The sequence below is a fragment of the Scatophagus argus genome, chromosome 1 (genome assembly GCF_020382885.2).
Source record: "Scatophagus argus isolate fScaArg1 chromosome 1, fScaArg1.pri, whole genome shotgun sequence".
In the NCBI taxonomy this organism is placed as follows: Eukaryota; Metazoa; Chordata; class Actinopteri; family Scatophagidae; genus Scatophagus; species Scatophagus argus.
The window spans coordinates 19,522,965-19,549,519 of record NC_058493.1 but is presented as its reverse complement, the minus strand read 5'-3'; the positions used below and the strand labels follow the sequence as shown (position 1 = coordinate 19,549,519).

The 26,555-nt window shown below is 40.4% G+C and overlaps 2 protein-coding genes across 5 annotated transcripts; one reads left to right on the top strand and one right to left on the bottom strand.

Moving 5' to 3' along the window:
- Window positions 1-1,256: 1,256 nt before the first annotated feature.
- Window positions 1,257-7,280, bottom strand: si:dkey-56m19.5 (calphotin). 2 transcript variants are annotated; one of them, XM_046389927.1, is made up of 3 exons: window positions 7,068-7,280; window positions 4,487-4,738; window positions 1,257-4,444 (listed from the first exon to the last, which is right to left on the bottom strand). In XM_046389927.1, the coding sequence occupies exons 2-3, from the start codon at window positions 4,730-4,732 to the stop codon at window positions 2,990-2,992; spliced, it is 1,701 nt and encodes a 566-aa protein (XP_046245883.1). In that variant the 5' UTR covers window positions 4,733-4,738; window positions 7,068-7,280; the 3' UTR covers window positions 1,257-2,989. The 2 variants fall into 2 exon arrangements, with proteins under 2 accessions (XP_046245883.1, XP_046245874.1); XM_046389918.1 differs by having other exon boundaries at window positions 1,257-4,738.
- Window positions 7,281-11,000: 3,720 nt separating this feature from the next.
- On the top strand, window positions 11,001-25,567 carry dync1li2 (dynein, cytoplasmic 1, light intermediate chain 2). 3 transcript variants are annotated; one of them, XM_046389832.1, is made up of 13 exons: window positions 11,001-11,173; window positions 12,043-12,116; window positions 12,577-12,693; window positions 12,804-13,034; window positions 17,042-17,199; window positions 18,653-18,746; window positions 18,900-19,035; window positions 19,195-19,306; window positions 19,413-19,472; window positions 20,013-20,057; window positions 20,187-20,304; window positions 21,130-21,255; window positions 22,144-25,567. In XM_046389832.1, the coding sequence occupies exons 1-13, from the start codon at window positions 11,088-11,090 to the stop codon at window positions 22,254-22,256; spliced, it is 1,470 nt and encodes a 489-aa protein (XP_046245788.1). In that variant the 5' UTR covers window positions 11,001-11,087; the 3' UTR covers window positions 22,257-25,567. The 3 variants fall into 3 exon arrangements, with proteins under 3 accessions (XP_046245788.1, XP_046245797.1, XP_046245780.1); XM_046389841.1 differs by having other exon boundaries at window positions 21,127-21,255; window positions 22,149-25,567; XM_046389824.1 differs by having other exon boundaries at window positions 11,002-11,173; window positions 21,127-21,255.
- Window positions 25,568-26,555: the final 988 nt, after the last annotated feature.

The window sequence follows — 26,555 nt, the reverse complement described above, 5'->3', positions numbered from 1 at the left end:
AGAGATACAGAAACAAGCATGTTAAATACTGCCTGAGGAAAGTTTGTGCTTGATGTCTCAGTCCTCCGTATGGACAATAATGCTTTAAAGGTCTTGAAAACACATTTTCTCAGTTAGATTCTTTCTATGAGTGTTTAAGACCTTTAACTGCAGAGTACATACCATAGCTGGTTTGTTTTTAGTTTCAGTTTTGTTTTGAGGGCTCCATATTGTACAACACAGTCAGACTTAGAGTTTTGTACACAGCAATCGAGAAAGATTGTTGCATTGAAGATTTGGTCAAATTTTATAAGGTCTTCCCCCTTTCTCCTCTGTTTCTCACGCACACACTTACACATTAACAATAAATCAACTATTGAAGTACCCATTGAATGTGGGTGAGCTTGTTAAAAAGACATCAGCAGTGAATTCTAGATCTGTGAAATAATAAACTTGAAAACTTGACCCAGTCAGTCACTGCCTCGTGAATTTCCTCATAATATATCCTTTGGATTTAGTTCACATTTTCTTTTTCCGTTTGCTTCTCAGAGGCATCAGTCTGGTTTTTGCTAAAGCCTGCAGCCTTGTCTTCTTAAAAGGAAAAAAGAAACTGGAACACAGTCTGAGCTTTGTGCAGGAGCTTGCATATAGAGCGCATAGTGTTGGGGTAACCAGGCAATGCAGCTGGCCTTTCACAACCATGCAACTTTAAAGCAGTATTTAAATCAAAATGCAAAAGACAAGGACCCTGTTCTCTCCCACACTAACACACACATGAAAGGGAAATAAAATGAAGGAAAGTGAAAGAGAGAAATATTGGAATGATAATCCTTCAGTGGACTTCAGTAATGATTATATTAATGCTGTTTCAGCAGAATCAATATCTATAACAACAAAAGTACCCCCAGATATCTATTGTCATTGAAAGTTTCAACCTGACTTTTAGAAGTGCTGTTCTAGAATGGCCTCTAAGTTTAAACTATTAGATATATGAATGCAAAACCACTGAAAAGGTTGCTGTGGTGGTTAAAATGGATGACATATATTGTAACTGTGACTTGTCATCACTGTGTGAAAACATAATTTTAGAGCACAAGGTATCATCTCTCTGTAGAACTGATAAAATAAATTTGTTTTCAAACCAGTGACTTATGGCAGCAATCCACATCCATACTAAGTCATTCTAACAAAACTGTTCAATGAGAAAGATGAAAACATGCCAGCGAATTCATCCTCCCAGCCCCCAAAACCTCTCCACAGCATTCCTTTCATACATGCGCAGTGGTGTATTTTTTTTTTTTTAAGGAACTGGAGAGAGTTGGTATGTGGATGGGCCCATTATGGAGCTACTTCTATGGGAGGTAACCTTTATCACTATCAGATCTCCTCTTATGCTCTGACCCATGGCCTAGCAGTTATTTCAAGGTTGGACGACCATACTTTACTGAGGCTCAACCTCCACCTCACACACTGTCCATATATGTACACAGAAGCAGATGCACAGAAACATAAATATCATTTTACTCCCTCTTGTTAATGTGTGTACGTTAGCACCTGCACGCCAAAGACCCTCTAGTCTCTGACATAGTGTGAGCAACAGGCGTGGCAGCATTCTACAAGAAGGCATCAGGTAGGTGTCAGAACATGTTTACTTCTACCAATTACCATCCTAATCCCTGTTGCTTGTCTAATTACAGTCTATGAAAGAATAGGAAATGTCCGCAACCAGAAGAGAGAGGGTTTTATTTTGACATCTTTCTTTCCTCTGTGCAGCATCATAGCACTTGCTTTCATCCCAGAACACCCCTCCCCTCCCCCTCTTCCTTTTCTCTGCCTCCTGCAAGCATTTTTTGCCCCTCCCCCATTTAGCTCCCCATGCCGGTATGACTCTGTGAAATGTTGGCGGTGTGTGCTGCTATGGAGCCTCAGCGATAGGCATGGTGATGTGAGAGAGGAAGAGGTGAGGAATATCAGAAAATGGACTGATTTCTCAATTTCTCTAGGCACAGTGAAATTCTTCTGTTTGCCCAAGCATGACATGCAGGCTGCATACCACAGGCAGCCATGGTCTGCTATCCAAAATATCTGTAATTTGGTCAGTGACCTAAAGGACATTGCTCTTCGTAGATATGAACAATCAGTCAAACTCTAACCCACCACAGCTGATATGAGCTGTAGTGGCAGTGGATGTCAACAAGTGGTTTGATATTAACAGAGCCTAGATGTTCTGCAAATAACGTTGCTCTGCCTCTCCCACAACTATAGTGACAAAAACCCATTCTTGAATTTTACAGTTTGAAATGAGTTAAGAATTACTTATTCAATAATAGCCAAGTCTGATTTAAAGCTTAGAGCTTAATTACAATAAAACTTACTAGTACCCCAGTGCATAAAGCTCTGAAAGCTGAAAGAATGTGTGAAAAGAAAAGAAGATCACTGCCAGCTATAATACTCTCTTTTTATTCTCTATTCTGAACAATCAATTCAAAATGAACAGTCCTCACAGGTACCATTATTATAAAAGGCCAAAACATTTATGTCAGGTCTCTGCATATAGTAAGAGAAAGGATATATGACATTCTAAATCAGATAACACACTTATAATGAATGGTATTCCAATAACCACTTTATAATATTCATCGGGCTCACACAAAAAGACAGATTTACTCATTTCATTCATTGATATCATATTTACTGTTCAGTATTTTGCTCACTGTCCAGTTTCCCTGTCTATTTGCTTTCACCCTAAAATTGCAAACTCAAGTCTCCTCTCTCTTTCTCTTTCGCTCTGTCTGTCTGTTTTTCTCTCTGCCTGTCTGTCTCCTTCTTCCTATCCTCCAGTGGTTTCATTTCATTTTTGGTTACTCATCCATTCGCCTGAGTTACCACCATAGGCATTGCAGTGGTTAGAGCCTTCCAGAAAGCCTTTGCTGTTTTTCTGATACCTTGATGGCTTTCTCGCTTAGGGGGATTAAAGTGAATTCACACTGATTTGAAAGGTGGCTTCTTTTCAGACTGCCTGTGTGACCTCAGTGCTGAGACCCTCCATCATGTCAGAGACTGCAACTGGAACCTCTTGGACATCCCCACTCAGGTTCACATCCTTTTTCAGTTCAAAGTCACTCTGCTCCTTGATAGGCATCTCCTCTGGCTTTTCATTGCCATTAACACATTCCTGTGTCTGTGTGACAGAAGAATCTGTGCACGCTCCATTCACAGCTGGAAGTGGGTTTACTTCTGCCACATCCTCTGTAACAGATCCACTCTCCAAATTTCCATTTTCCATCTTGCTCTCTATCTCGGGCTCCTGGGGAGGGACCTCTTCCACAGAAGCTTCAGCTATCTCTTCAGACTCAGCGACAATTTCGCTTGCAGAGGCAGACTCTGAGATGACAATGTCAGGGACAGGTTCTGCTGCTTCTGGTTCAGAAGCCTCTGCTGCCTCAGTGGTGGAAGATTCTGTAGCAACAGATTCCTCCTCTACTGGCTGATCAGTGGTGACCTCCTTTGCTGCAGGCTCCAAGACCTCAGGTGTTTTTGCTTCTATGGTTTCAATTTCAGTAATGTCAGATGTGGCTACATTTGGTTCTGGCTCAACTTCTTCCACTTGTTGCTGTGCTGCAGATTCTACTGCATCCGCCTTTCGCTCAGGCTCTGACTCTAGTACTTTCTCTGGTTCTGGCTCTGGTGATTGTTCAAGCACAGGCTCTGGGGCTTGCTCCAGTTTGGGTTCTGGCTCTGGTTCTTGTTCTGTCTCTGCAGCTTGTTCTGGCTCTGGCTCAAGGGTTTGCTCTTCTTTTGGGGCTTGCGCCAGTACTGGCTCTGCAGCTGGCTCAGTCACTGGCTCAACAGTGGTTTCTGATTCAGTAACAGTCTCTGGGAGGTGCTCTGACTCTTGATCCCCAGGTGCTTTCTCAGTACTAGCAGGAAAAATATCCGGCTCTGGCCCAGATTCTACTTTTAAACCAGGTTCTTCGACAGGGAGCACTTCAGATTCAGGCTCAGGTACAGGTTCTTCTGCTGATGCCGGAGCTTCTATGAGTTCTACTGGAGCTTGTTCCTCTACAACTAGGGTCGACTCCTTTTCTGCGGAAACTGGTTCCTCAGCTGCTTGAACAGATTCCTCTGCTGCCACAATTGGTTCTTTTACTTCTGGAGTTGGTTCTTCTGCTGTTGCAGATGGTTCTTCTGCTACTGGAGCAATCTCCACTGCTGCTAAAATTGGTTCTTCTGCCACTGGAGCTGCCACCTCTGCTGCTACAACTGGTTCTTCTGCCACTGGAGCTGCCACCTCTGCTGCTGCAGCTGGTTCTTCTGCCACTGGAGTTGCCACCTCTGCTGCTACTGCAGCTGGTTCTTCCGCCACTGGAGTTGCCACCTCTGCTGCTACTGCAGTTGGTTCTTCTGCCACTGGAGCTGCCACCTCTGCTGCTGCAGCGGGTTCTTCTGCCACTGGAGCTGCCTCCTCTGCTGCTGCAGCGGGTTCTTCTGCCACTGGAGCTGCCTCCTCTGCTGCTGCAGCGGGTTCTTTTGCTACTGGAGCTGCCTCCTCTGCTGCTACTGCAGCTGGTTCCTCTGGAGGTGCAGAATTGGTCTCTTCTGGACCTTTCACAGCTTCAGTTGCTGCTGCCACATTGTTTGCCTCAGCTGTCAACACAGCTTCGGTGGGTGCCGTTCCTGCAATATCATCTTTGGTCTGTTTCGGGTTGTTCACATCATATCCCTTCCTTTTCTTGCTCAGTTTGCCTCCCATGGTGTCCTAGAAACAAGTGGATGAAGGTGTCTTTTAATATAGGAAATAAAGCATTGTTAAATTTGGCTCTTTTACTGTGAATGTCTACACAGTTACAAAGCAATTATCCTGTCCAGGAATGTATATCAAGACATAGTTAAACATTCATATCTAAAGGGACTTTAAGGTTTCCAGTTCAACCAAACTATATGGAGGCAAAAGCCATGACAAGACAAGGACATGCAAACTCCTCACGAAAAGGCCTGGTAGGATCATATTGAGCTTCTTCTTGTCATGAACCAACAGTTCTCATCACTGAATGACTTTTCCATTCAAGGATAGAGGTTAAACTTTTCATACTCTTAGGGTTCAACTTAGTTCCTTCAAATATATGAGTGTTTGAAAAATGAATGGAGGGAAATCTGTTGTCTAGAAGTGAACTAGAAGTACATTTAGGAAACCACGCTCTTCCAAACACAGCTTGGTTAGAAAACAAATGTAAATGCATGGGAATCTTACTGAGATGAAACAACTCCACAGACTTTCTGTCCTTTCTGGAATGTTATGTCAGACTCGGTGTCAAATGAGCCCACAACTCAGAGTTAAACATCTATGATGTACAGCTAGTCCTTCTTCCGCATGTGAAACTACAAACAATTTAGTGCAGTGAGTCTCAGAGACGAGCTTGCAGTTATATTCACGTACAAGAAGACAAAACTAGATTTTGTGAATGTGTTTCCAGAGCAGTGTAAAACCACTATAACAGATTGAATAGAACAAACGTGACAACAAGCATATAGTCATGTGTTAATACTCAACACTGTCATGGCTGAAGAGGAAGAGTTTGTGATTGCCACAGAATGTGACTTCCTTTCAGTGGTAAAACAGAGAACTGGAAGTTCTATTTTAATTTACAGGATTCTTGCTGACCTGAAATTAATAGACCCAATAAATGACAGAACTGAGGCAAAATCGAGGCTTATATTTGCTTACTTTTAAATGGCACAGTCTGACAGTTTGGTTAGTCCATCTTGGTTTGACAGAGGCAATGTCCACTAAAGCTAGAAATATTATGTGACACAATGTTAATCATGCCCAAAAATGCCATAAGCAGGACTTTTTATATACCCTGCAGGACAACATGTGGGTACGAACAATCTGGGAACTGTCCATAGTGCTACAACAGAGCAATCAAGACAAGCTGCACCACAAACCAGGATTGGCTGCACGTCCATTACACTGATTTTCAATCTATTGAGCTATCCAGTGGTAAAAATAAGCCATTATATCTGTTTTTACAGTAACCTCAGCTTACTTCTGCTTTTGCACTTAGGCTGCCTCTGATCAATCACACTCTTTATGTAATTAACTTCTTATTTGCCTCTTTTTCGCCAATAACCTCGCGTGTCGCCGGCCTCCAAATCAGACAAAGCAAAATAAATAAATAAATAAATAATGCAGGTGAAAATCTAATCATTTAATTGAGGATTTGTTGGTTTTTTTTTCTTTTTTTTTTAAAGACAGTTTCTAAACACGTAACTCAAACGTTGACTACAGAAGACAGAAAGCTCAATGAACATATTGAAAAGATTAAGAAGAAAGGTACGGCAGCATGTGCCGGCCGGTAACAAAGGATGGACATTCAACAGCGGCTCCTCACAGACAAAAGTGAGGGGCTGAGCTAAAGTGGCAGAAAATATTGATTATAATCTGTACTGTACAGTAGGGTGCAGGTCTGGGCTGATATACAGGAGAATTACACTGGCCCATACGCTGGCCACGAACACTTGAGTGATAAAGACTGTGGAGGGGGTCTCCATCCCCCATTTCAACCCACCCAGTGCTGCTTCTCTCAGCTGCTCTGCCCTTTTTTGTTCACGAGCGTTTGAAAATGTCCTGCTCACAAGGACATGCGAGAGAAAGCGAAATTCACCACGATGAGGTGTAAGTACCGAATGGACCTAATAAGCGCAAAAACTTCAGAACTTTATTTAGGCGCTTTTCTTTATCCTAGAAGGTTTTTAATCGTCTGGTCTATACTCAGAAAAAGAGCGTTGCTGTCTGAAAAGACGCACTAAATCAAATTCGACCCCTCAGAATGGGAAAAGGGGAGAGGAAAAAAAATGCTGCCTTTATTATACCAGCCTAGCAATGCACACATTTGCATAAAAGGAGAAAGGAATAGGGAGAAAGTGAGAAGAATGGTAAGCTTTCCCTTTCTTTCTTTCTTTCTTTCTTTCGATTCTACCCATACAATTCACCGGCTACAGAACATATTTCCCGGACAGAAATATTGAGATTGATAATTAAATTAATAAAATAAACAGAAAAAAAACAAAGCTCTGATTTGACCGACCTGTATTTCACTTGGGCTTCTTTTCCACTGTCCTGGATGTGGCTGGATGTGATAATGGAGGTAAACCTTGGGAGTGACAGCTGCAGATTCCGCCCCTGCTCTCCGATGTGCAGTCTGGCACTGTGGACTAACTGAGGAGTGCCCCTCACAGTTTTCTAGACATCTGTCGCTATCACAATCCAGCCTACCGAGCCCGCACTACTGCTCCGTCTGCAATCTTTACCCTCCCAATGTTTAACCCCTCCTCTCCCGCACACACCCACTCCAGCGCATATTCCTCTGCTGTGCGCACACATCAGCGGACTCAAAGTGATTAAGAAGCGGCTGTAAATAAAAAAAAAAAAAATCCTCCACAGAAATCTACGGTGATTCCTTGATTTTTATTTTTTTTTTCTTGTGTTGTTTGTCAGCTAAATGAAGTGCATGCTCGGCCCTACTTAAATAACAAAGAGTAATAAAAAACAACAGAGCAACCTGATTTTATTTGGCTGAAAAGCGCAAAAAGTGCAAAATGTTTATCATCTTCATCACGTGTCATTAAAAGTCTCTACAGGAATAAGCTTAAGTATCAATGTGTCATCATATGCATGAGCTTTAAATGGTTTTCAGGTTGCTATTCTTGTTAGGAACATAAAGAGGAGCAAAAGCTCGTCTTGACCATTGCGAAATTGTGATGCGCTGTGCCTCTTTGTTATTTGCCTTTCACGTGTTGATGGGACAAGGTTGGCCGGGATGGGACTTAAATTCAACGACTGACCCTTCCAGATTAACATGCTGTCAACTGCAACAGTTTGGCATGAGAGGCATAGCACTGCCACACTGCTAGGTTGAAGTGTCTGAGTAAACAGTCATCAGCTGTTTACTCAAACGAGTCTTATTCTACAAGACATATGAATACTACTAGTATTCAGTAGTAGACAGTAGTAACAGTCGACTGCCTGGGAACTGGATTGGATTGGATGTTTCCCTGGCTGTTCTCACAAACAACCATGTTTGTTTCAGTGAAACTGGGAGACAGTGAGACAATGCAAATGACAGAACAAGTGGACTGACAATTACATCACCAGAAACTTGCCAACCTGTTTTGGTTTTTTTTTTTGTTTGTTTGTTTTTTTTAATCTGAAATTCTTGTAGCTGCCCAACAGGTTAATTCGAGGGAGATTGTTCAAAGAATTCTGGTTTCTAACCACTAAATGACAAGTGTAGGGAGTGGGTAAGAGAATCTGTAACCATAACTCTGCAAAAGCACACAAAACAAATGGTGAAAAGGCAATCAGATGAACTGATAAACAAAAGTTTCAAATGGCCTAAAATCTGTGCAGGATTATTTATACAATATCAGTGTATTCATTTTTTTTACATAATGGTTATCGTCAACACCAGTATATCACAGCAGCCCCCACCCACCCTTGTATTTTTCCCCATGTAGGAACTACATTTATCCCTCAACATTTCCAGGGTTAATGTGAGACTGGCAGTATTATTAAGGAGACAGCACCCTCTCCTGTCACAAGAGCCATTAGTGCTACTAGTACAACATGGGGTCACAAGGAGAAACCTTATTTTATGAAGGCAAAAGTGTGTCAGTGGTATTTTAAATATTCCTGCTTCTTTCAGTGTATATCAATAAAAAAAAGATCTATAAAAACCAAATGCAACTGTCATAGGATCATGAAAACAAAATCTCTGTTAGCAGATCCTGTTAGACTTAAGTCTTGAATTGAAATGCTTTGCTATCTACTTTTTTTGCGTTCCAGATTCCACAAAGTTCTAGTTTACATCTGTTAAAGAAAACAAGAAAATATGAACAATCTTGTTTGTTTTCCCTGCTGGCAGCAGAGCTAAACAGTGACAAAGGGCCAGCAAAGGCTGAGTTTCACATGATGCAAAAGCTCTGGAATGCATTCCCTGGAGTAAAGTCACCATCCACTCAGAGGACTCACAGGCAGATGGGGAGGCCTTGGAAAAGCACCCCAGAGTTCTCATGTCAATGTCCAAAGCTCATGTGTCTGCAAGTTCTGGTCCTGTTGACTTAGACTGGCACAAAGACTGAAGAGGTGGAGAAATAAAGAAAACAGGTGTTGGGTGCTGCGACACACTACGGGTTAATAGCTCACCACCAGAGTGGTATAATGTGTGCAGGAATGTGCCAAACTGCTGGGATTGTGTGGGGGCTTTCACAGTGCGGGGAAGGTTATACACTTAATATATTAAGTGTATAGGTGTGAGGTTGATACAGATGCCATTTTATCCAAAATGTTTGAGTTTGATGTTTCCAAGGGTTAGGGTATTTCCAAGCCATTCAATAGAAGCGGGACTAATATACTGTTTTCACCACAACACAAAACTTTTATCACATAACTGTAGCCGGAAATGGATGATGAAAGCTGTTGAAAGTCAAAACCCAGGACAATTAGTGTGCTGTGTGGTTCAGTTAGTCTGGGCTTTATTTGTTCAAAGCTATACTGCAATCCAACAATGTCAACAAGAGGATGGTTGTACCCACATTATACCCAAAATGAATCAGTGCCATAAAATTCTTATGTGAAGTCATAGGTTTGCTTCATAAATATGCTGTCAGTTCAAATGGGTCCAATATTTTGCAGGAAAAATACAAGAAGTGCACGGAACGGTTTGGAGATTAGTTCTATTCAATTCCATACAAAGATCGACAGCACCCTCTACTGGACACTTATTATAAAATCCAAAACACAATATAATACTAAACAAAAACTAAATGGTTCTAAATAGTATTGTATGTCATGAGCTTAGTGGTTTAATTACTAAACAGTGTATAGTGAAAGGATTTTAGCAAACAGCTATTTATTAGAAAATGTTTGAATGGTGGTCACTAACTGGCATTAAATGATTGTACATTTCGTGGACTATATTGCCTCTTAATATTCATTTATTTCAAAAATGTATGTCTGCTGGTACACACACACATTTTGGTTTCCCCTCCTATTTCTGTCTTTTTAGCTGACAAATTTCTATGCATGTCTTGGTCATGTGTATTAGTATATCACAAGTTGTACTGTTGATAAATCACAATGAAGTCTTCTTTTAGAACGATGAAAGTTCTTAAAGACTGGATTGGACTTTTGACAACATTTTCAATGGTTTCCAAAATAATTGGTTAAATTTATATAAATTGGACTTGCACTAATCCGTGGATCTCAGTAGACAAAGCTGTTTGTTGGAAACATGACCAGATTCCTGAGTGAAAGGCTTTAGATAAATTCATTTAAAATATGAGGACACCAAAGCGATTTACCAAACCAAATAAAAATTACCTGTGATAGACAGAAAGCAGTTTTTGAATCAGTGCTCTGTGTGTGTGTGTGTGTGTTTGCTAAACTGTATCTATGGATACCTTCTTGGTATGTGTTTATTAGACTGCTGGGGCAACCAAGACCCTCCCTCAAATCCCAAGTCTTGTTTTGTGTGTTCACATGTGGTTAAGACAAGCAGACGAAACACAAATGTGGTTTAAGAAAAAAACTGGACCTGTTTTGTCCAAGAAAATGAAGCTTGTAGAGTTAAGAATTAAATGTAAAAACTCCCCTGAAAATCACCGTCTGCAGAAAACTGAAAATGCTACGACCTAATACTTTCAAGCATGCTGAGCTCCAGGCCATAATGTTGACAATGATGATGTACCAGCCTTGAAATCACAGTGTTCTCCATCAGCTGTTATGACGTCACTTATTGGAGCGCTGCCAGAAAGTCCCCTGCTTGATTGTTTGACTCCACATTTGAACCGCAAAAATAATTCACTTGTGTCAAATCATTTTTACTTACCTTACTTTTTCATCACATTTTGTGCAAATAAACTTTCATTTTCTTATAACCATTATTAAAAGACTCAAAAACTAAACCTCACAGCCACTTTTTTGGACCCAGTGTGCCGGCGCGGCGTAGCAGTCAATGAATGCAACGTACCCTTGGCTACTTGGATGAAGGCGGTGCTAGTACTGCCCAAGAAGCAGGGCCTTGCCTTTGTGGTTGTAGAAAGAGAAGATGGCTCCCGTTCTGGAGAAACGGATCCCGGGCGCAGCCGGGGCAAGCGACAATAACAACGAAGATGAAGAAGGACAAAACCTTTGGTAAGTTGTGCTGTTGTTTTAACGATTTCATGTCAGTCTTGGCATTTCACAGAAAAGCAGAACTGTAAAGGTTCTGCTTTGTCATTGCCGGTACTTCACAATCAGACACCGGCCCGGCTAGCAGTAACGCTAGCTAACTGAAGCTGGGTGGTCAGAGTGCTAACGTTACTTGTGTTAGCTGCTTAGCTAGCGTCAGCTATGCTAAGTGGAACCAACGTTACTGCTGATTAGCAACACTGTAGTTTGCCATTGGCGGGTTTTACTAATACAGGGGACGTTGAATCGAGAAGTTAAGTTTTAGAGATCCATTCATACTGTCTTTGGTGGTTAATGTCAAGCCAACACCTAAACACTAACTAAGGCTAGCGCCTTTATGCAGGATACAACAAGCTAACAGGAACGTTAACACAAGCGACAACAAGCAAACACCATAACTAACCAAAGTATGCAGAAAAATAATATCGACTTTACACAGCGCTTATCATTAGGATCGTACTGTTTCGGTGCTTCAGTTCATGGATTCACATCCTTAGCTACTTATTTCTAGCCTAGTGGTCATTCGAGATGACTGTCATTTCCTGATTCCTTTTTTCGTGTTGTCGTGGACACATCACTGGGCTTGGTGAAACGGTGGAATAATCTTCTCGGTCGTTGCAAGTAATGGTCAATAGTTGTGTAAAGTTCGCTGGCCAGTTACTGCTTTGCCAACAGCTTATGTGCTTCTGTTTTGACATCTTCAGCTGTCAGTGTGTCTCTTGACTGTCGATCTAAGTTAACGGCTGTGCGTCATCGGTGTGTCTGTTGTTTTTTTGTTTGTTTGTTTGTTTTTTCTCCATTTTGGTATAATTATGTCTTATGATTTCTTGTAGGTCTTCAATACTGAGCGAGGTTTCAACTAGATCGAGTTCAAAGTTGCCATCAGGGAAGAATATCCTGGTTTTTGGTAAGTGTTATTTGAACGGTGTGTGAAAGTGTATGCTTCTGCAATTTTTACTAGAGTGTGTTTGGTCTCTGAGGTGAGAAACTGCAAACACACATGGACCCCACAAAAGCTAATGAATGCTCATTAAAACCTTTTTGACTTTTCAAACCGCCCACACTTTAAGCCGTTTCTTCTTGCGCTCTTGAAAGGAACACATAATAAATATAAAAATAGAGACAGTTCTCTCATGTGAGGGCATACTTATGTGGGTTGGCTGTTTTTTTTTTGTTTGTTTGTTTTTTTTTATGTGAGAAATACTGCCATTGAACAGAGACTTGTTTGAGACACTATGACCTCTGACAGTCATGAGAACATGTGCTTAGACATTGCATTTGAGGTGGACAGACTGAAAATTGTTAAGACTGCTGGTAATAACAATGAGTAGTGTCACATGTAAGCTGAGGAACAAAATGTTTTGCAGGTGAGGATGGATCAGGAAAAACGACACTTATGGCCAAACTTCAAGGAGCTGATCACAACAAAAAAGGGAGGGGACTCGAGTATTTGTACTTAAGTGTCCATGATGAGGACAGAGATGGTGAGTTAACCTACTGTAGTTTTTTTGTGGTTGTTATGCACTAAACATAACAGCAGTTTTAAACAGTAATTCTAACACTTTGACAAGCGTTTTTTGTTTTTCCTTTGCAGACCTTACTCGCTGTAATGTGTGGATCCTGGATGGAGACCTATACCACAAAGGCCTACTTAAGTTCGCTGTTTCAGCTCAGTCGATACTTGACTGTCTAGCTGTGTTTGTTGTCGATATGTCACGGCCTTGGATCATTATGGAGTCCCTGCAAAAGTGGGCCAGTGTGTTACGCGACCATGTGGACAAGCTTAAGATCCCACCTGAGGAGATGAGAGAAATGGAGCAGAACAGTAAGCAACATTACACTACCTATATGCTACTCGCATTGCAAGTGGTTTCTAAGTGAAACCGCCAGATAGCAAATATTCAATGCTGTGTGTACTTACAATAAATACAAGGCATTTATTTTCAAAATTTAGCCCTTTAATGGTGGTAGAAGGGTGTTTTTTTCCTTCTATACCTAGTTGGACCCATGTGCCACCTTTTTAAAGTTCTGGTTTAGCGCTAAGATCTCAGACTTTGTTTTATTGTTTAACAGCACCCCCAAATTGGTATATGCAAATTTCTATCATGTAGCTGGCCCATTTACTGCCAATGTAAAGTGAATGGAAATGGTAAGACTGAAGATTGAATCGACTTTGACTGATGGAGTACTCAATGTTAGTTAAGATTGCTACAGCTTGGGGGAAGGCTAAACGGAAACAGCACTCAGAAAATGTGCCTGAAGCATCTCAGTGTGGAAGCAGTGGTAGTCTTATGTAAGAAGAGCCAAAGCCCTTGCTGACTGGCTTCTGGGAAAAAAAGACCTATTGGTCGCTGTGTAGCATGGAAGGCAAGCACTGTATAGCATTACACATTGCCATTGGTGTTTCTAGGTCATCATCAGAGAGGCCCATGATCCTCAGCTGTGTGTTCTGACTGGAGGCAAGTTCTGCAAATCAATGAATCCAATGCACCCTGATGTTGTTCTCCTGTTAATTTTAGAGTTGGTCATCTCTTGCTTATGAACAGTTCTTTTGTTCTCGTTAAGATTGTTGCTTTTCAGACAAATCAGTTCAGCCTCCGGGATCTAACAGAAGGTTCTTTTCTGCCTCCATTTTTTTTGACAAGTCTGCAATGACTTAGACGTCAAATTGTTTAATCACTGAAGATGAATTTGACTGCTATTACAGTGACATGTGGTAACAAGCAGTCTAATCTGCTGACAAACGTGTGAAACAGAAAAGGGAAGCTTGTAGCGAAGTGATGTCTAAAGCACATTGCTACAAACCCTTGGTGTGGATACAAAGACTTTTAATGGTTTTCAATTTGTTTGTTTCATTTGAAGAGGGTGTATTATTTAAGCATAATTGATCTCCACAATGCAAGAGAAGTCCTCACAGTTTACTCAGTTTTTCAGGCTTAACCTAACATCTGTTTGTCAGATTTCTGTTTATTTCCTCCTGCTTTCTCTCTTTGTCTTAATATTTCGACCCCACCCGTGACATGGTCAGATTTCCAGTTTAGCTGCCATCCAGTTAAAGCATGTTGGTTGTGATGTCAGTAGCAGATTAATGAGACTTAGTCAGATGATATATTTGTGGATGTGAGTGTGTTAGTGAGTGAGATAGACAGGCTGACATACTGACTGGAAGTGTATGTGTGGCGTTTGTCCAAGGAGTCTTGCAGGCGTCTTGCATCATGGTTCCCTCCCCTCCCAACAGCAGCGTCAGGGAAAGGAAATAAGCCGAGTGGGCCTGAATGCAGTCAGTGGGCTGGACGTTCTCACTCCTGCTGTGCTGTAACCAAAGTAGGCTGGCTGCTGGAGTTGTCTGAAGTCATATGATAAACCTGCTGCTGCTGGCACCACACGTTGAAATAAGAAATATTTCAGACTTTTGTGGTCGTGATCAGACAAGGATTACTTTTCTGTTTAGTCTGTTTTGCTTTAAGTAAATAAGTAAATTGACAATGATTTAGCTATGAAGACTGATCCAAAAGTTGGGCCTGTGTTGTACTTGAGTAGTTCACCTTTCTGATATTTTATACTTCCAGCCCACTACATTTTGGAAGCAAGTATTGTACTTTTTACTCCACTACATTTATTTGGTAACTTTAAGTACCAATTACTTTGCAGAGTTATATTATTCAGTGTTGTTAGGCTATTGCTTATGACGTGTCAGCACTTAGGTAGCATTATGGGCAGGATACTGAATGAGTCAGTGGTGACTCCAAACAGAGATTGGATTCTGCATCAGAACCAATATGAATTTATTTTGTCCGCAGTTGAACTCAAAAATAAACTAAAACAAACAGATAATATTTAAAATGTTGATATAGTGATAAACTGATAATCAATCTGTCCCTGACACTTTTCAAGAAATGAATAGGGATCATCATGAATAATGCTAATCTTTAGTGATTTTTTTTTAATCCAAGTTACAGTTTCAGTACTTAAATCTCTTTAATTTATCGAAAGCGGAGCAGTCTCGATTTTGTATGCCAGTGTATTTTGACCTCACCTTTGTTTGCGGAACTGATAAATATGTCTCAGTGGGACAAAGTCTGACCGTCTATGTCGCTTTCACTTTGTATTTTATAGCGATACTCCACCCAAGATATCTTCCTTTTTCCATCAAATATTCACTCTTGTATGCTTGAAATCATAAACATTTAATGTTTTTATGGTTAAAAAGAACACCCATCCAAAGTGCTGACATAATCCATTGATTGCTCTCAGAGTATTATGTACTATTATATTCAATTTTGGGCTCTAAATGGCCTCGTAATCTTTCATTCTAAGTAATTAAGACATAGTTACAATATCTTCAAATGCTATCAGTAAATATTATTAGCTTTTGATAAATAACTAATTGCTCTGGTCTCTTGCCTGTGTTCTATCTTCTAGTTGTGTGCCATGTCAAGACCCAGCAGGTCTGCATGTGTTGCTCTAAGTGTAGACTAGAATGGGTTGGCATGTCAAACTGGTCCACAGGAGGGCCGGTGTGGCTGCAGGTTTTTGTGCCAACCAACCAAGAGCACACCGTTTGACCAATCAGCTGTCTGAAGACGGAGATCAGTTGATTAAATGAGTCAAGTCTGGTGTGCTGCTACTTGGTTGGAAAGAAAACCTGCAGCCACACCGGCCCTCCTGTGGACCAGTTTGACATGCCTAGATGAAAGTCTGACTTCTCTGAGGATTTATTCAGATGTTTTGTCAAATTAGGTTCAGATGTCATCTGTTCATAAACTTCAGCAGGAAAAAAAATAGGCCAGAGATTTTCTCCATGAATCGTCCTTTTGGATGGTGTAAAATCAGTGTGTTAAATTCCTGCTCTTAAGCCCTAATGTACATACTGCAACCGATTTGTGTAATCCCGTCTCCAAGAAGGGTTTCCTGTTAGATTGCTTGTAACACTGGTTCTTGACCCATATACTAAATCCCAAGTTTCAAAGCAACGGAAGCTCCAAACAGCTAGTCGATGCGGCCTTGTCGGCTGTCCCCAACTGCATTCCCGAAGCTCCTGAGGAAGTAGATCAGTGCTTCCTGCATATAACCACCACCTCACACCGCAGCTTTGTAAATGTCTAGACAGCTTGGGCAGTACAACAAGAAAGTTAAGGATGACATTAGTTTGTTTTTTCAGCCATGGCCTATTGTGTAACAGTGAAAAATTAGTGTGATGTACACCAGTGGTCCTAAACTGGCTCTGTAGCTTTACCAAGAGTACCACCAAAGGCAATGTGCCCCTCAGAAAATTATATGCTGCGATTATATGCCACTAGACAGCTTTGGGGTTTTTTTTTCCCTAGTGCTGGAAGAATTCATTATTACAAACAATATAAATAGATCTTTTTGATAGGCACCTTTTTGCACATAATTTGAAGTATATATGACATTCTGTACTATCGCTGGGCCATAATACATAGAAAGAACAATTGCAAGTGCAGATCAGCTGGTGATCGAAATTGTTTTTATTTAATAAAAGAAACAGTTCTGCATAGTACTGTTGGTTCAATTTTTTTTTTAAATCTACTGGTCCATGGTGAGATCCCCTTTCTACACATTTTGCCTGAAGATTTTTAAATAAAGAAACGTGACCTTTTTGTGTTTTTTTTTTTTTTTTTTTTTTTAAAAAGCCTTTGTCCCTGTGGGAGTTTAAAGAGGAGAATGAGTGTAAGACCAAGCATAAATCATTAGTCTAAAATAACATGTGAGACAGATAAAGTCATTGAAAAGTTTCATTTAGCTCTGTTGTGTTGTTGTTCTGTTCATGGTCTGATTTCCTGTCTTGTATTCCCTTTGTTTCTCCTCTAGTGGTGAAAGCGTTTCAAGAGTACACAGAACCAGAGGATGCCACCCCGTCCTCGCCACAGAGACGAGCGCCAGGGGAAGACGAGGCCGTTGTGCTACCTCTTGGGGACAATACACTCACACACAACTTGGGCATTCCAGTGCTAATAGTTTGCACAAAGGTAAATAATTCTGATAGTTGCAAAAGCCTTATGAGTAAAGCTCTATCTAGAGACCAGTCAGTCAAGCTTCTCTGACCTATATCCTTGTGGGGAAGAGCAAAGAGAATGATATCACATGAAATCAAGTGGATTGCTTCGTCGTAGTGATGCAGCACAACAAAAGTGTTCCATTTACTGCGAGGTGGAGCACAAAAAATACCTGTTGTTTTCAGGCAGAAGGGGACACAGTGGTCTTATTGTATTTGAGTGCCACATGTACGCCTGTGTGAATGATACAGATAAATAAATGGATAGATATTCTCATAATTTAAAATGCAACTATTCTGTAACTTTGTTTTTCTAAATGATACTTCTCAAGCCATCTGTTTTCCCCCACTGTGCCATCGCTTTCTGTCCACTAGGAGTACGTAGGTAGTGGTAATGTCCTGCTACCCTCTCCTTAGTCGTTCAGTAGTTGTCTACAGCCTGTTTTGGGTCACTTGTGGTCGTGGTCCATAGCTTTTCTAAACTCGCCCTATACCCAGGGCTCTGATTTTGCAGCCACAGCCGTGCTAGCCTGTTGGAACCTCTCTCTACTCGGCTGTGAGTTGCTTGAGATAAACAGGCACAGAAAGCCTTCAGCTCATGGCTGGTTTCCTCTGATGTCTTCTTGAATCGCCACCATGACAAACACAGACTATGAAGAGTCTATTCATTCTCTGCTGATAAATTTGTGTTAGATGTATCAGTTTTATGCTGTTCTTTCTGAGGCAGAATCTTCTAATAAAAAAAGCTGGCATTATACTTGCTTGTTAACCCTCCAGGCAAGGACCAGTGCTGAAAAACACAGTGTAACCATCAGCAGAGCTTCACATGCTAGCTGTGACTATGGGCACACAGTGGTCAATGTGCCTTTTTTTCTTTATCTTTGGTGCCTCTGTCAGAGCAGAAGTATGTAGTTTGTCAGAAAACTACATATTTTGCAGTAGATACACAAAACATACAAATCTTTTAATTTTAAAAGTCTGCTGTTTGTCTTCTTTTGAATCACACCTCTTTTGTCATGACTAATCATGGGCTTTAGATCTAGTTCCACCAGAGATCCACAATCTGGAATGACTGTATTTCTCTGTTGCTGCTGCCACATCACCACCACATCTAGTCAATCTGGTGTGAAAACAGTCTTAACAGCTTAGTTGTAGCAAAGGTTCAGCAGGCAGCACAGCTAAAGCCTTCCAGTCCACACCAGCTCTTACAGCTCCATTCATTTTTTTTCCTCATTGGTTTGTTAAATTTCTGTGCTGTCGGTGACTTCTTATGACAGTTAACGTTTTACTTAGTGCCTTTGAGAAATAGGTGAACATCTCAAATGTTGCAGTTATGACTTTTAGCAATAAAATCTGTGTGTTGCATTTTTTTGTCTGTGTAATTAAAGTGCTGATGACTTTGTTTTTATCAAACTTTTATTCTTCAGTGTGACGCAGTCAGCGTACTAGAGAAGGAGCACGACTACAGAGAGGAGCACTTCGACTTCATCCAGTCCCACATCAGGCGATTTTGCTTAAAGTGTATCCTTCCTTTATTGTTCATCATGGACTGTTCAAACAGAAATTGGCCAAACATCAGTTTTTATATATGGCCTATAATATATTTATTGTCATCCATCAATCTACCATCTGTGTCATTATGCTAACAGTTGCTGCCTTAACTGAATTAAACAGATGGAGCTGGCCTGATCTATACTTCAGTCAAAGAGGAGAAGAACCTGGATCTGCTTTACAAATATATAGTACATAAGATGTATGACTTCCAGTTCACCACACCTGCCTTAGTGGTGGAAAAGGATGCAGTGTTCATGTAAGTGGAAGTAGAGGTGCACTAGTCCATTATCATGGTTTCATGGGACATCGCAAAATAAAACAAATTGTCATTTTTATTCCAAATGCTCTCTATATGACAGAGTTTATGTCATAGCATGCACCCATGGTAACTGAACTGCCTCTTCCTTTCTTCCAGTCCATCTGGATGGGATAATGAGAAGAAAATTGGAATTTTGCATGAAAACTTGACAACAGTCAGACCTGACGATCCATTTGAAGATTTTATCACAAAGCCTCCAGTACGAAAGGTATGGCAGAGCAAGTGCCAACAAAATGCGAACTTCAAGGTTGATGTTTAAATTTAAAGTGGCAATTAAGTAACCACATGACTTTGTCCGGTCCTATTCTTCACAGCTGGTTCATGACAAAGAGATCAATGCTGAGGACGAGCAGGTATTCCTGATGAAGCAGCAGGTATGTGTGTTTCATGAGCCTTGTTACCAGCTGTGGGGTTTGGCAATGTAAAGAAACTCCATAAGCTGATTTTTTTTTTTTTTTTGAAGGGAAGATTTCAAAATCAATTAAAATGTGAACAGCTAAACCCTGGAATCTGTCTTTATTTTGTTTCTATTTTAGTGGTGATACTGAACTGGCATTTTTTACCATTGAAACACACTTGTACTCATGTACATAGTGTACCAGGTAGACAGTTTGAAAAGGCTTTCCATGTTAGAGAATTATGAAGTGTCAGTTGAGGTTTCCTTCTATCAAATTCCCTGTCCTTAGAGTTGACAGAATCTACTAATATCTAGCATATACTGCAGGTTTTATAAATGAGATAAATTGTATAAATGTGTATGTTTAAAATTAGTTTTCAATAAAATTCAAAATTAGTCAACCACATCTCCTAGTAGTATCCATTGTGGCTCAGTAATTACCTTTTGAGTGTGTGTAAGAATCCATCATTGAACCATAAAGGTATAAACTCTGTAACTTTTTGTCCCCCCCTCACAGTCTTTGTTAGCGAAGCAGCCAGCCACGCCAACAAGAGGAGCAACAGTGAGTCTCTTAACATCTCTCTAAATAATGGATTTTTATTTTTGCACTACAGTTGTTTTTTTTTGTTCTGGATAGACAACTAAGCTGTTGGTTTGTGACTACAGTCTTGTTCTCATTTCTGTGTTGCAGGAGTCTCCAGGACGGACGGCCTCAGGGTCTCCCAGGCCTGCGGGTCGCGCTGGCCAACCCACCGTGACCAGCGGCTCACCAATGGCGGCTGTCAAGAAGCCTGACCCTAACATGAAAGGTGGGAGCTCTATGAGTGTTCCCTTTTTTTTTTCTTTTCAATAAATGCCTGATTATTGAAAATCATATTTAGCACTCCTAAGCTTTGATTGCAGTCCTTTCGATTCCTCTTTGATCGTTTGGCTTTAATGAGCCTGAAATGTTGCAATATTGCCCCCAGCAGGTAACAGCTAAAATAATCCACATAACGATCGAGTCCTGCACCACATTATGAGCTGTCCACCCATAAGCAGAAGTCATTAAGTTCAGTAAGGAGCTAGTGCCATGGAAATAAAAAAAATAAACAAATTTGAATGTTTGGTTTAACTATATTTGGCAGAGGTTTGTTAAACCTTGTTTATTGTGCTTTTGAATAGCAATGTTAGTTAAAATAGCATACATGCAGATTTTTATAGGCTTTTTCTTCCTCTGTGAAAGCAAGTCTGTTTATTATCACTTTATGAACATAATTCAAATGTGTTACCACATTATGTTCTGATGAACGATGTTTTGTGGAGAATTGTCTGGTCCAAGCCAAAGATGCTAAGATAAAGGGTGTGTCTCGTGCTGTGCAGATTATAAAACTCTGATACAAACTTGCGGTTTGAGAGCAGTGCAGATACTATAGTGCACTGCAGTTCCCTTCTTACGGGTTGAAGGCCACGTGTCAAGATAAGGACACGTGGCCTTGTTTTGCCAAAAAGAAAAAGACATGAGCTATCACAGACAGGTACGTTGGAATCGCAGGATTATAAGATGTTGGACATTAAAGCAAGGTAATGAGCAGCCTGCGTTTTTTATTTGCCCCCCCCCCGTGATTTTAATCTCTGTGTTTCTGCTACAGCAGGGGCTGCCAATGAGGGAGTGCTGGCTAACTTCTTCAACAGCCTGTTGAGTAAAAAGACTGGAGCCCCAGGGAGCCCCGGAAGTGGAGCAGTCGGAGCTGGAGTGCAAGGATCCGCCAAGAAAACAGGTACAGCCTCTTATTCCTGTGCTCTCACCTCTGATCCTTTTCTATTTTCAAACCTTTACAGGTTAGCAGTTGTCCTTTTATCACAGTTATAAAGCGACATATTGGACTGGACGTGCATTTAGATCCATCTCAGAACCTGGACTCTGTGCACACTTAAATCAAGACGAGTTAGAAACAGTTGATAGAGGCTGTGGACTATTTTGCTGAGTTTTATCTCTGCAGCCTGAGGGAGAAGGTTAAAACAGGAGAAAAAGAAAAGTTGTCTTCTTTGACTGAACTTCTGACACCTGAAGAAACTTGCGACAGGCCTGTATGCACCAAAGCTCCAATCATAAGTGCCCACATGAAACTAATGTCACTCACTCCATGTCATATCACACAGCTCTCTTGCTCAACTAATTTATTTACATGTTATTTTACTGAAGTAACCTCAGCTGTTTCGCATGTCAGCAGTTTTTACCTTCAGCACGAGCACGTTTTTTTTTTTTTTTTTTTAAAAACCTTTGTTATATGATTAAAATATGACAAAGTCAAACACAGGTTTTACTAGCTGAATGTACCCACTGGAATGTGAAACAAAACATTGCATAAACTCATCTCTCTGTCTGGGACCACTGACATGTACGTTTTGTTCCAGCACTGAGCAGTATTAGCATTTTTGCGAGACCCAGCTGAAAGGATAATGCATGAGTACACGTTCCCTTTGTCTGATAATTAGTTTTGCATGTGTGTTAACTGTGGCAGCAAGCCGCCAATCTCTAGCATGGGACTGCATCACTGTCCAGCCCCCATCCATCCGCTTGCTGGCCATAGAAAAGCTGTTATTCATGAGTGCTCGCAGACACTACAGGAGATTACTTTTGGACTTTGTCTCCTGTTTTTTCCAAGGGCAGAAGCCGGGTTTGACTGATGTCCAGGCCGAGTTGGACAGGATGACTCGCAAACAAGACTCCATGGTTTCAGCTAACAACATACCACCACCGACACAGAACGAAGCGTGAAGGCAACAAAAACAGCTGCATCGTCCACTGCATTAATACTCTGGAAGAAAAAAAAAAAAACGTGTACATGTGAGCATAAAAAAATTTACCAAATTCCCAGTGTCTATATCAGTCAGCGCACACAGTGGTTTCACCAAAATGAGTTTCAGATGCTATGAGATATTTTGGTGTTCTGGTGAGTTGGGAAGAGAGAGGATAGAGGCGTTAACGAGATGATAAGTGCCGAAGGCTTGGCTTTATTTCTGTCCTCTCTTTAACTGTAAATGTTGTTTTTGTGAGGGGGTGTCAGTTTATGGAAATGCGTGCACACTCTCTGGCAGCCAGCCTGATGTGCTTGGCTGCAGGCCTCCCAGTTTCTGGGGTATAACGCCCTACTCATGCGTTTTAAATAGTGGAAATATTACTGGTCCTGCGGCCTCTGGTTCAGCTTATCTCATGGAAGGAATTTGGTTGTGATTGGAAAGGTATTTAAACTTTTATTCATTGAGAAAAGTAATTAAAATACTTGCAAACATATATAGTATGTAAAAAATGTTGGATATGATACTGATGTATTTATACAAAGTTCCTCCTTTTTTTATTTTATTTTGTGCGCCATTTGTCGGTTTAAGGAAGCATTCTTCTGTATCACATAACATGTTAAAATGCCACTGACGTCATGACACTAATATGACAAGTCTAGATAGCTGACAGCATATCACATCATTTGCCCTAAACATCTGGAAGGATTCTGTAAATATACATACAAAAAAATCTATTCAGGTTAACTTTGATTTTGTATAAAATGCAATTCTGTCCAAATTCTGCAAATAGCTTCTTTGACTAAATGAGACTGGTTGGGATTTGACAGGCTTAGAGGCTGCAACAGAATCACTTCTTTAGCTACAGGTGTGTATATTTGGGGAGGGGTTTGGGCAGCATCTTTCCTACTATAACTCCTAAGTGCCTCGCACAGTTAGCTGTTTGTGTCATAGTAGAGGTGCTTGTCGACATTAGAGGAAATGCACTGTAGCACCAATGGTTAAAAGGTTTTTGTCCATTTCTTGTCATCCAAATAATTTATTTCGTTTTACATTTTTGTTAATGTACAACAAGCCTGTGGTCTCTTGTTATTTTTCAGAAATAAGATTTCTGTGGCCTAGTCGATAGTGTTTAATAGAGCAATAGATTGAATGCCTTCATGCAAACTGTAAAGGCTGCTGATATTGAGAAGAAACCACACGATGGAACTTTTGGGTCCCCCAGACGAACATTTAACTGTGGTTGAAACCACTCGCTTTGCAGCCAAAAGACACACAATGATTTGTTGTGGTTTGAACAAAATGAGATATTTGTAATCCTTCAGTGTTTGAAAGCACTGTCCTTCATGCTTTCACATTTTATTTTCACTGTACTTCGCATGTCAGTTTAAACATTCCCAGTTTCTACGTGAAGTGAAACGCATCCCTGTGTCCAGTCAGGTCTTTTTGTTTTGTTTTTTTTGTTCGCTCTCTTGCAGTGCCCATTTAAACTACAACCTTTGCCTTCAATGTACAGCTAACAGTTTGTCATACTGGGCACCTTGCCTTCACAGGAATGCTCCTAATTAATTTGTGTGTCCTTAAGGGGTTGCTTAATTTTTTTTTTTTTTTATTTCAAGCCATTATACTGTATCATATCAAATGAGCTGTAATAATATTTATGGTCTCATGACACCACAATCTAATCAGAATTAATGAGGTGTACATTATCATTCACAAGTCTATTTGCAAGGCCCTGCTTAATCCTATGGGTAGCGTACATCAGTAGCTTTCACAAAATTAATGGCAAGTGTGAAGAGAGCAGCTATTTGCTATTACAACAATAGCAAAAAAGGAAAACTGAAGTGAATTGGACCACCGAACCAAAGATGCATGTTAATAACTATTCTCTGCTTTTCTAGTTGGTAATCATCCATAAGATTAACCAGTGGCCATTTTTGTCCTGGTCTTGCATGGAGCCCTTGCATTCCAAACTTTTGAAGTCTTGTTTTGAATAACAATAACATCAAATAGCAGAAATGCCTTACTCCATTCAAGCATATCTAGGGTTTCAGGAGTCAAAGGAAGAGTAATGGTGTATGGTATATTATGCTAAATTCTGTTAATTCTTTTTTTTCTTTTTTTTTTAATGTTCTGTAAGGGAATAATCACAAGACCATACTGGTGTAAAGTCAACTTTTTACATGATTTGATTTGTTATCAAAATGATACCACACAGCTCTTCTGGATTTACTTTGGATCAAAATGAAGCTCTTGTTGTTTTTATTTTTCCTTTTACGCCCCCCCCCCCGTGACTGGGTGGAATGTGCACCTGAGGGCCTGTTGCCGAAGTGGATGAAGCACAATTTAAGAACAGCCAGGAGCAGTACCGCCACATGTTGAAATAAGCACTTTTCCCTGGACACTTGTATCAATTCCCCGTTGGTACAGTTAAAGATTGCATATTTTTTTTTTTCTTTTTGCTTTGCCTTTTTAGAACATTTAGTACTGAACCTAGAAGTTTAACATACACAGTGAACCGTCTGTATTTATCTGCATTTGCTGCTTAAGAAATGGAAGGTGCCCCTGGTGGTCAACTATGGAATAACTCCTTTCTGCTCGTAATGTTGTACATTTAATATCAGTCCTCTAGAAGTCATTACATCTTTTACTGGGGATGTTTTTGGGGACATCTTGAAGTAGATAAACCAAATAAATTTTCATTCATTTTCAGGTTTGTCCTTTTTACCCACAAAACGTCCCCTTCTTTGTGTTTACACCTTAATTAGGCATGCTTTGTTCTTGTTGTCAAACATGGGTTTGTCACCGTAACCTGATCGATTTCTTCATAAAACATGGCCACACTTGTTAAAATTTGGCATTTAGCTGAGTGGAATGAAGTGCTCTCATGCTGCTTGGTTTCAAAGTTGCACTTGCTCTTTGTAAAGATTTGACGTTGCTCCCAAGATTGAATAATGAACAGACGTAACTTTTTTTACTCAGTCGTCAGTTAATAAGCAACTGCCTCTTCACATCCTAACTGAATTGCCTTCAACCACTATTGACCGTCTTCATCTATATGAGACTTTGAGCTTCTGCTTCCAGTCCTTTTTGTATTCAGGATATCAAGACATTGTAAAGCACATGGCTGGCTGCATTTTTGTGTCCTGAATTAATTCAGAGGTTTGATTGTATGACTTTAACACAATTCTGTAGCCTCTAAGCTGCCATGTGGACTCTAGCTTCTTACGCCAACAAAGATAAGGAAAATGTTTATCAGACCCCTGGCTTCAATAAAACCAAGAATCCAAACTTTGGTTGACTTTTTGAGTCTGTTTGTGCAATTTTTATTTGTTTATTTTCATAATTCAACAAAAACACTGGCTGTTGCCTGAACTGAACATTTCACCACTTGAATTACTCCACCCTCACAGTAAAGCACAAAACAATAATGCCAAATAATAACAGCTACTTTGCTGATTTCTCAATTAAAAATATAAATGTAAACAAAAGACAGATCATTTGCCATTGTACAGTCACAAATGATTTTTTTTGCATGTTGAAACACTTAAAGATCACAAGTATGTGAAAGATTAAAAAACTAAAATTATATTAGCTCTTGTAACAAATGAGTCGACAACCAGAGGAGAGAGAGGTGAAAATAGTCCCAATGTATTGTAGTTATGTGTGTATTTTCCACCAAAACCGCATTATTTATGTAAAATGTCATACTTTAAGTGAACTTTAATCTTTGATTTTAACCCAGTCAATTAAAAATGTTATCTCCAGATGCATTTACTGCCTTTATCCCTCCTGCTGCTCCACAGTCCCCATGCTAAAGCCATACAGGTTTGCAACACTGCACATTTTACTGGCTAAGACATTGCTTGAGGAAACATTTTGTCGGCTATACATTTCAGCAGAGATTTTAAACTGAAAATCTGCTGGCATCACAACCAGAGAACTTCACTGCTACATCGGAGCACAGTAGGTGTTGGGATAATAAACCTAGGCGTCAGACAGAGCTTTCCAGCATCTCTAGCCATCTGCGGTCACCTTGGCAACCTTTTAATACCACTTTATACCGCGAGGGGGCAGCAATGTACAGTGAAGCGCCGCTCATTTCATTTAAAGAAAATTACCCCTATCCCCGGATTCTGAACGTTTACTTAACATGATGGTATTTGATAAAAAATCTGTGATGTTCTGCTGTTACACCAGCAGCGGTTTGGTGAAATCTAGTTTTAAACCATCAAAATAACATGGCTGTGCAGCAACGTCCCTTCAAGCATCATATAGG

Excerpts from the sequence above, each read along its gene's own strand:
- dync1li2 (XM_046389824.1), top strand. The coding sequence starts at position 11,088 with ATGGCTCCCGTTCTGGAGAAACGGATCCCGGGCGCAGCCGGGGCAAGC. Across the intron at positions 12,694-12,803 it reads CCATGATGAGGACAGAGATG|ACCTTACTCGCTGTAATGTG; the intron begins GTGAGTTAACCT and ends TTTCCTTTGCAG. Across the intron at positions 19,473-20,012 it reads TATTCCTGATGAAGCAGCAG|TCTTTGTTAGCGAAGCAGCC; the intron begins GTATGTGTGTTT and ends CCCCCCTCACAG.
- si:dkey-56m19.5 (XM_046389918.1), bottom strand. The coding sequence starts at position 4,732 with ATGGGAGGCAAACTGAGCAAGAAAAGGAAGGGATATGATGTGAACAAC.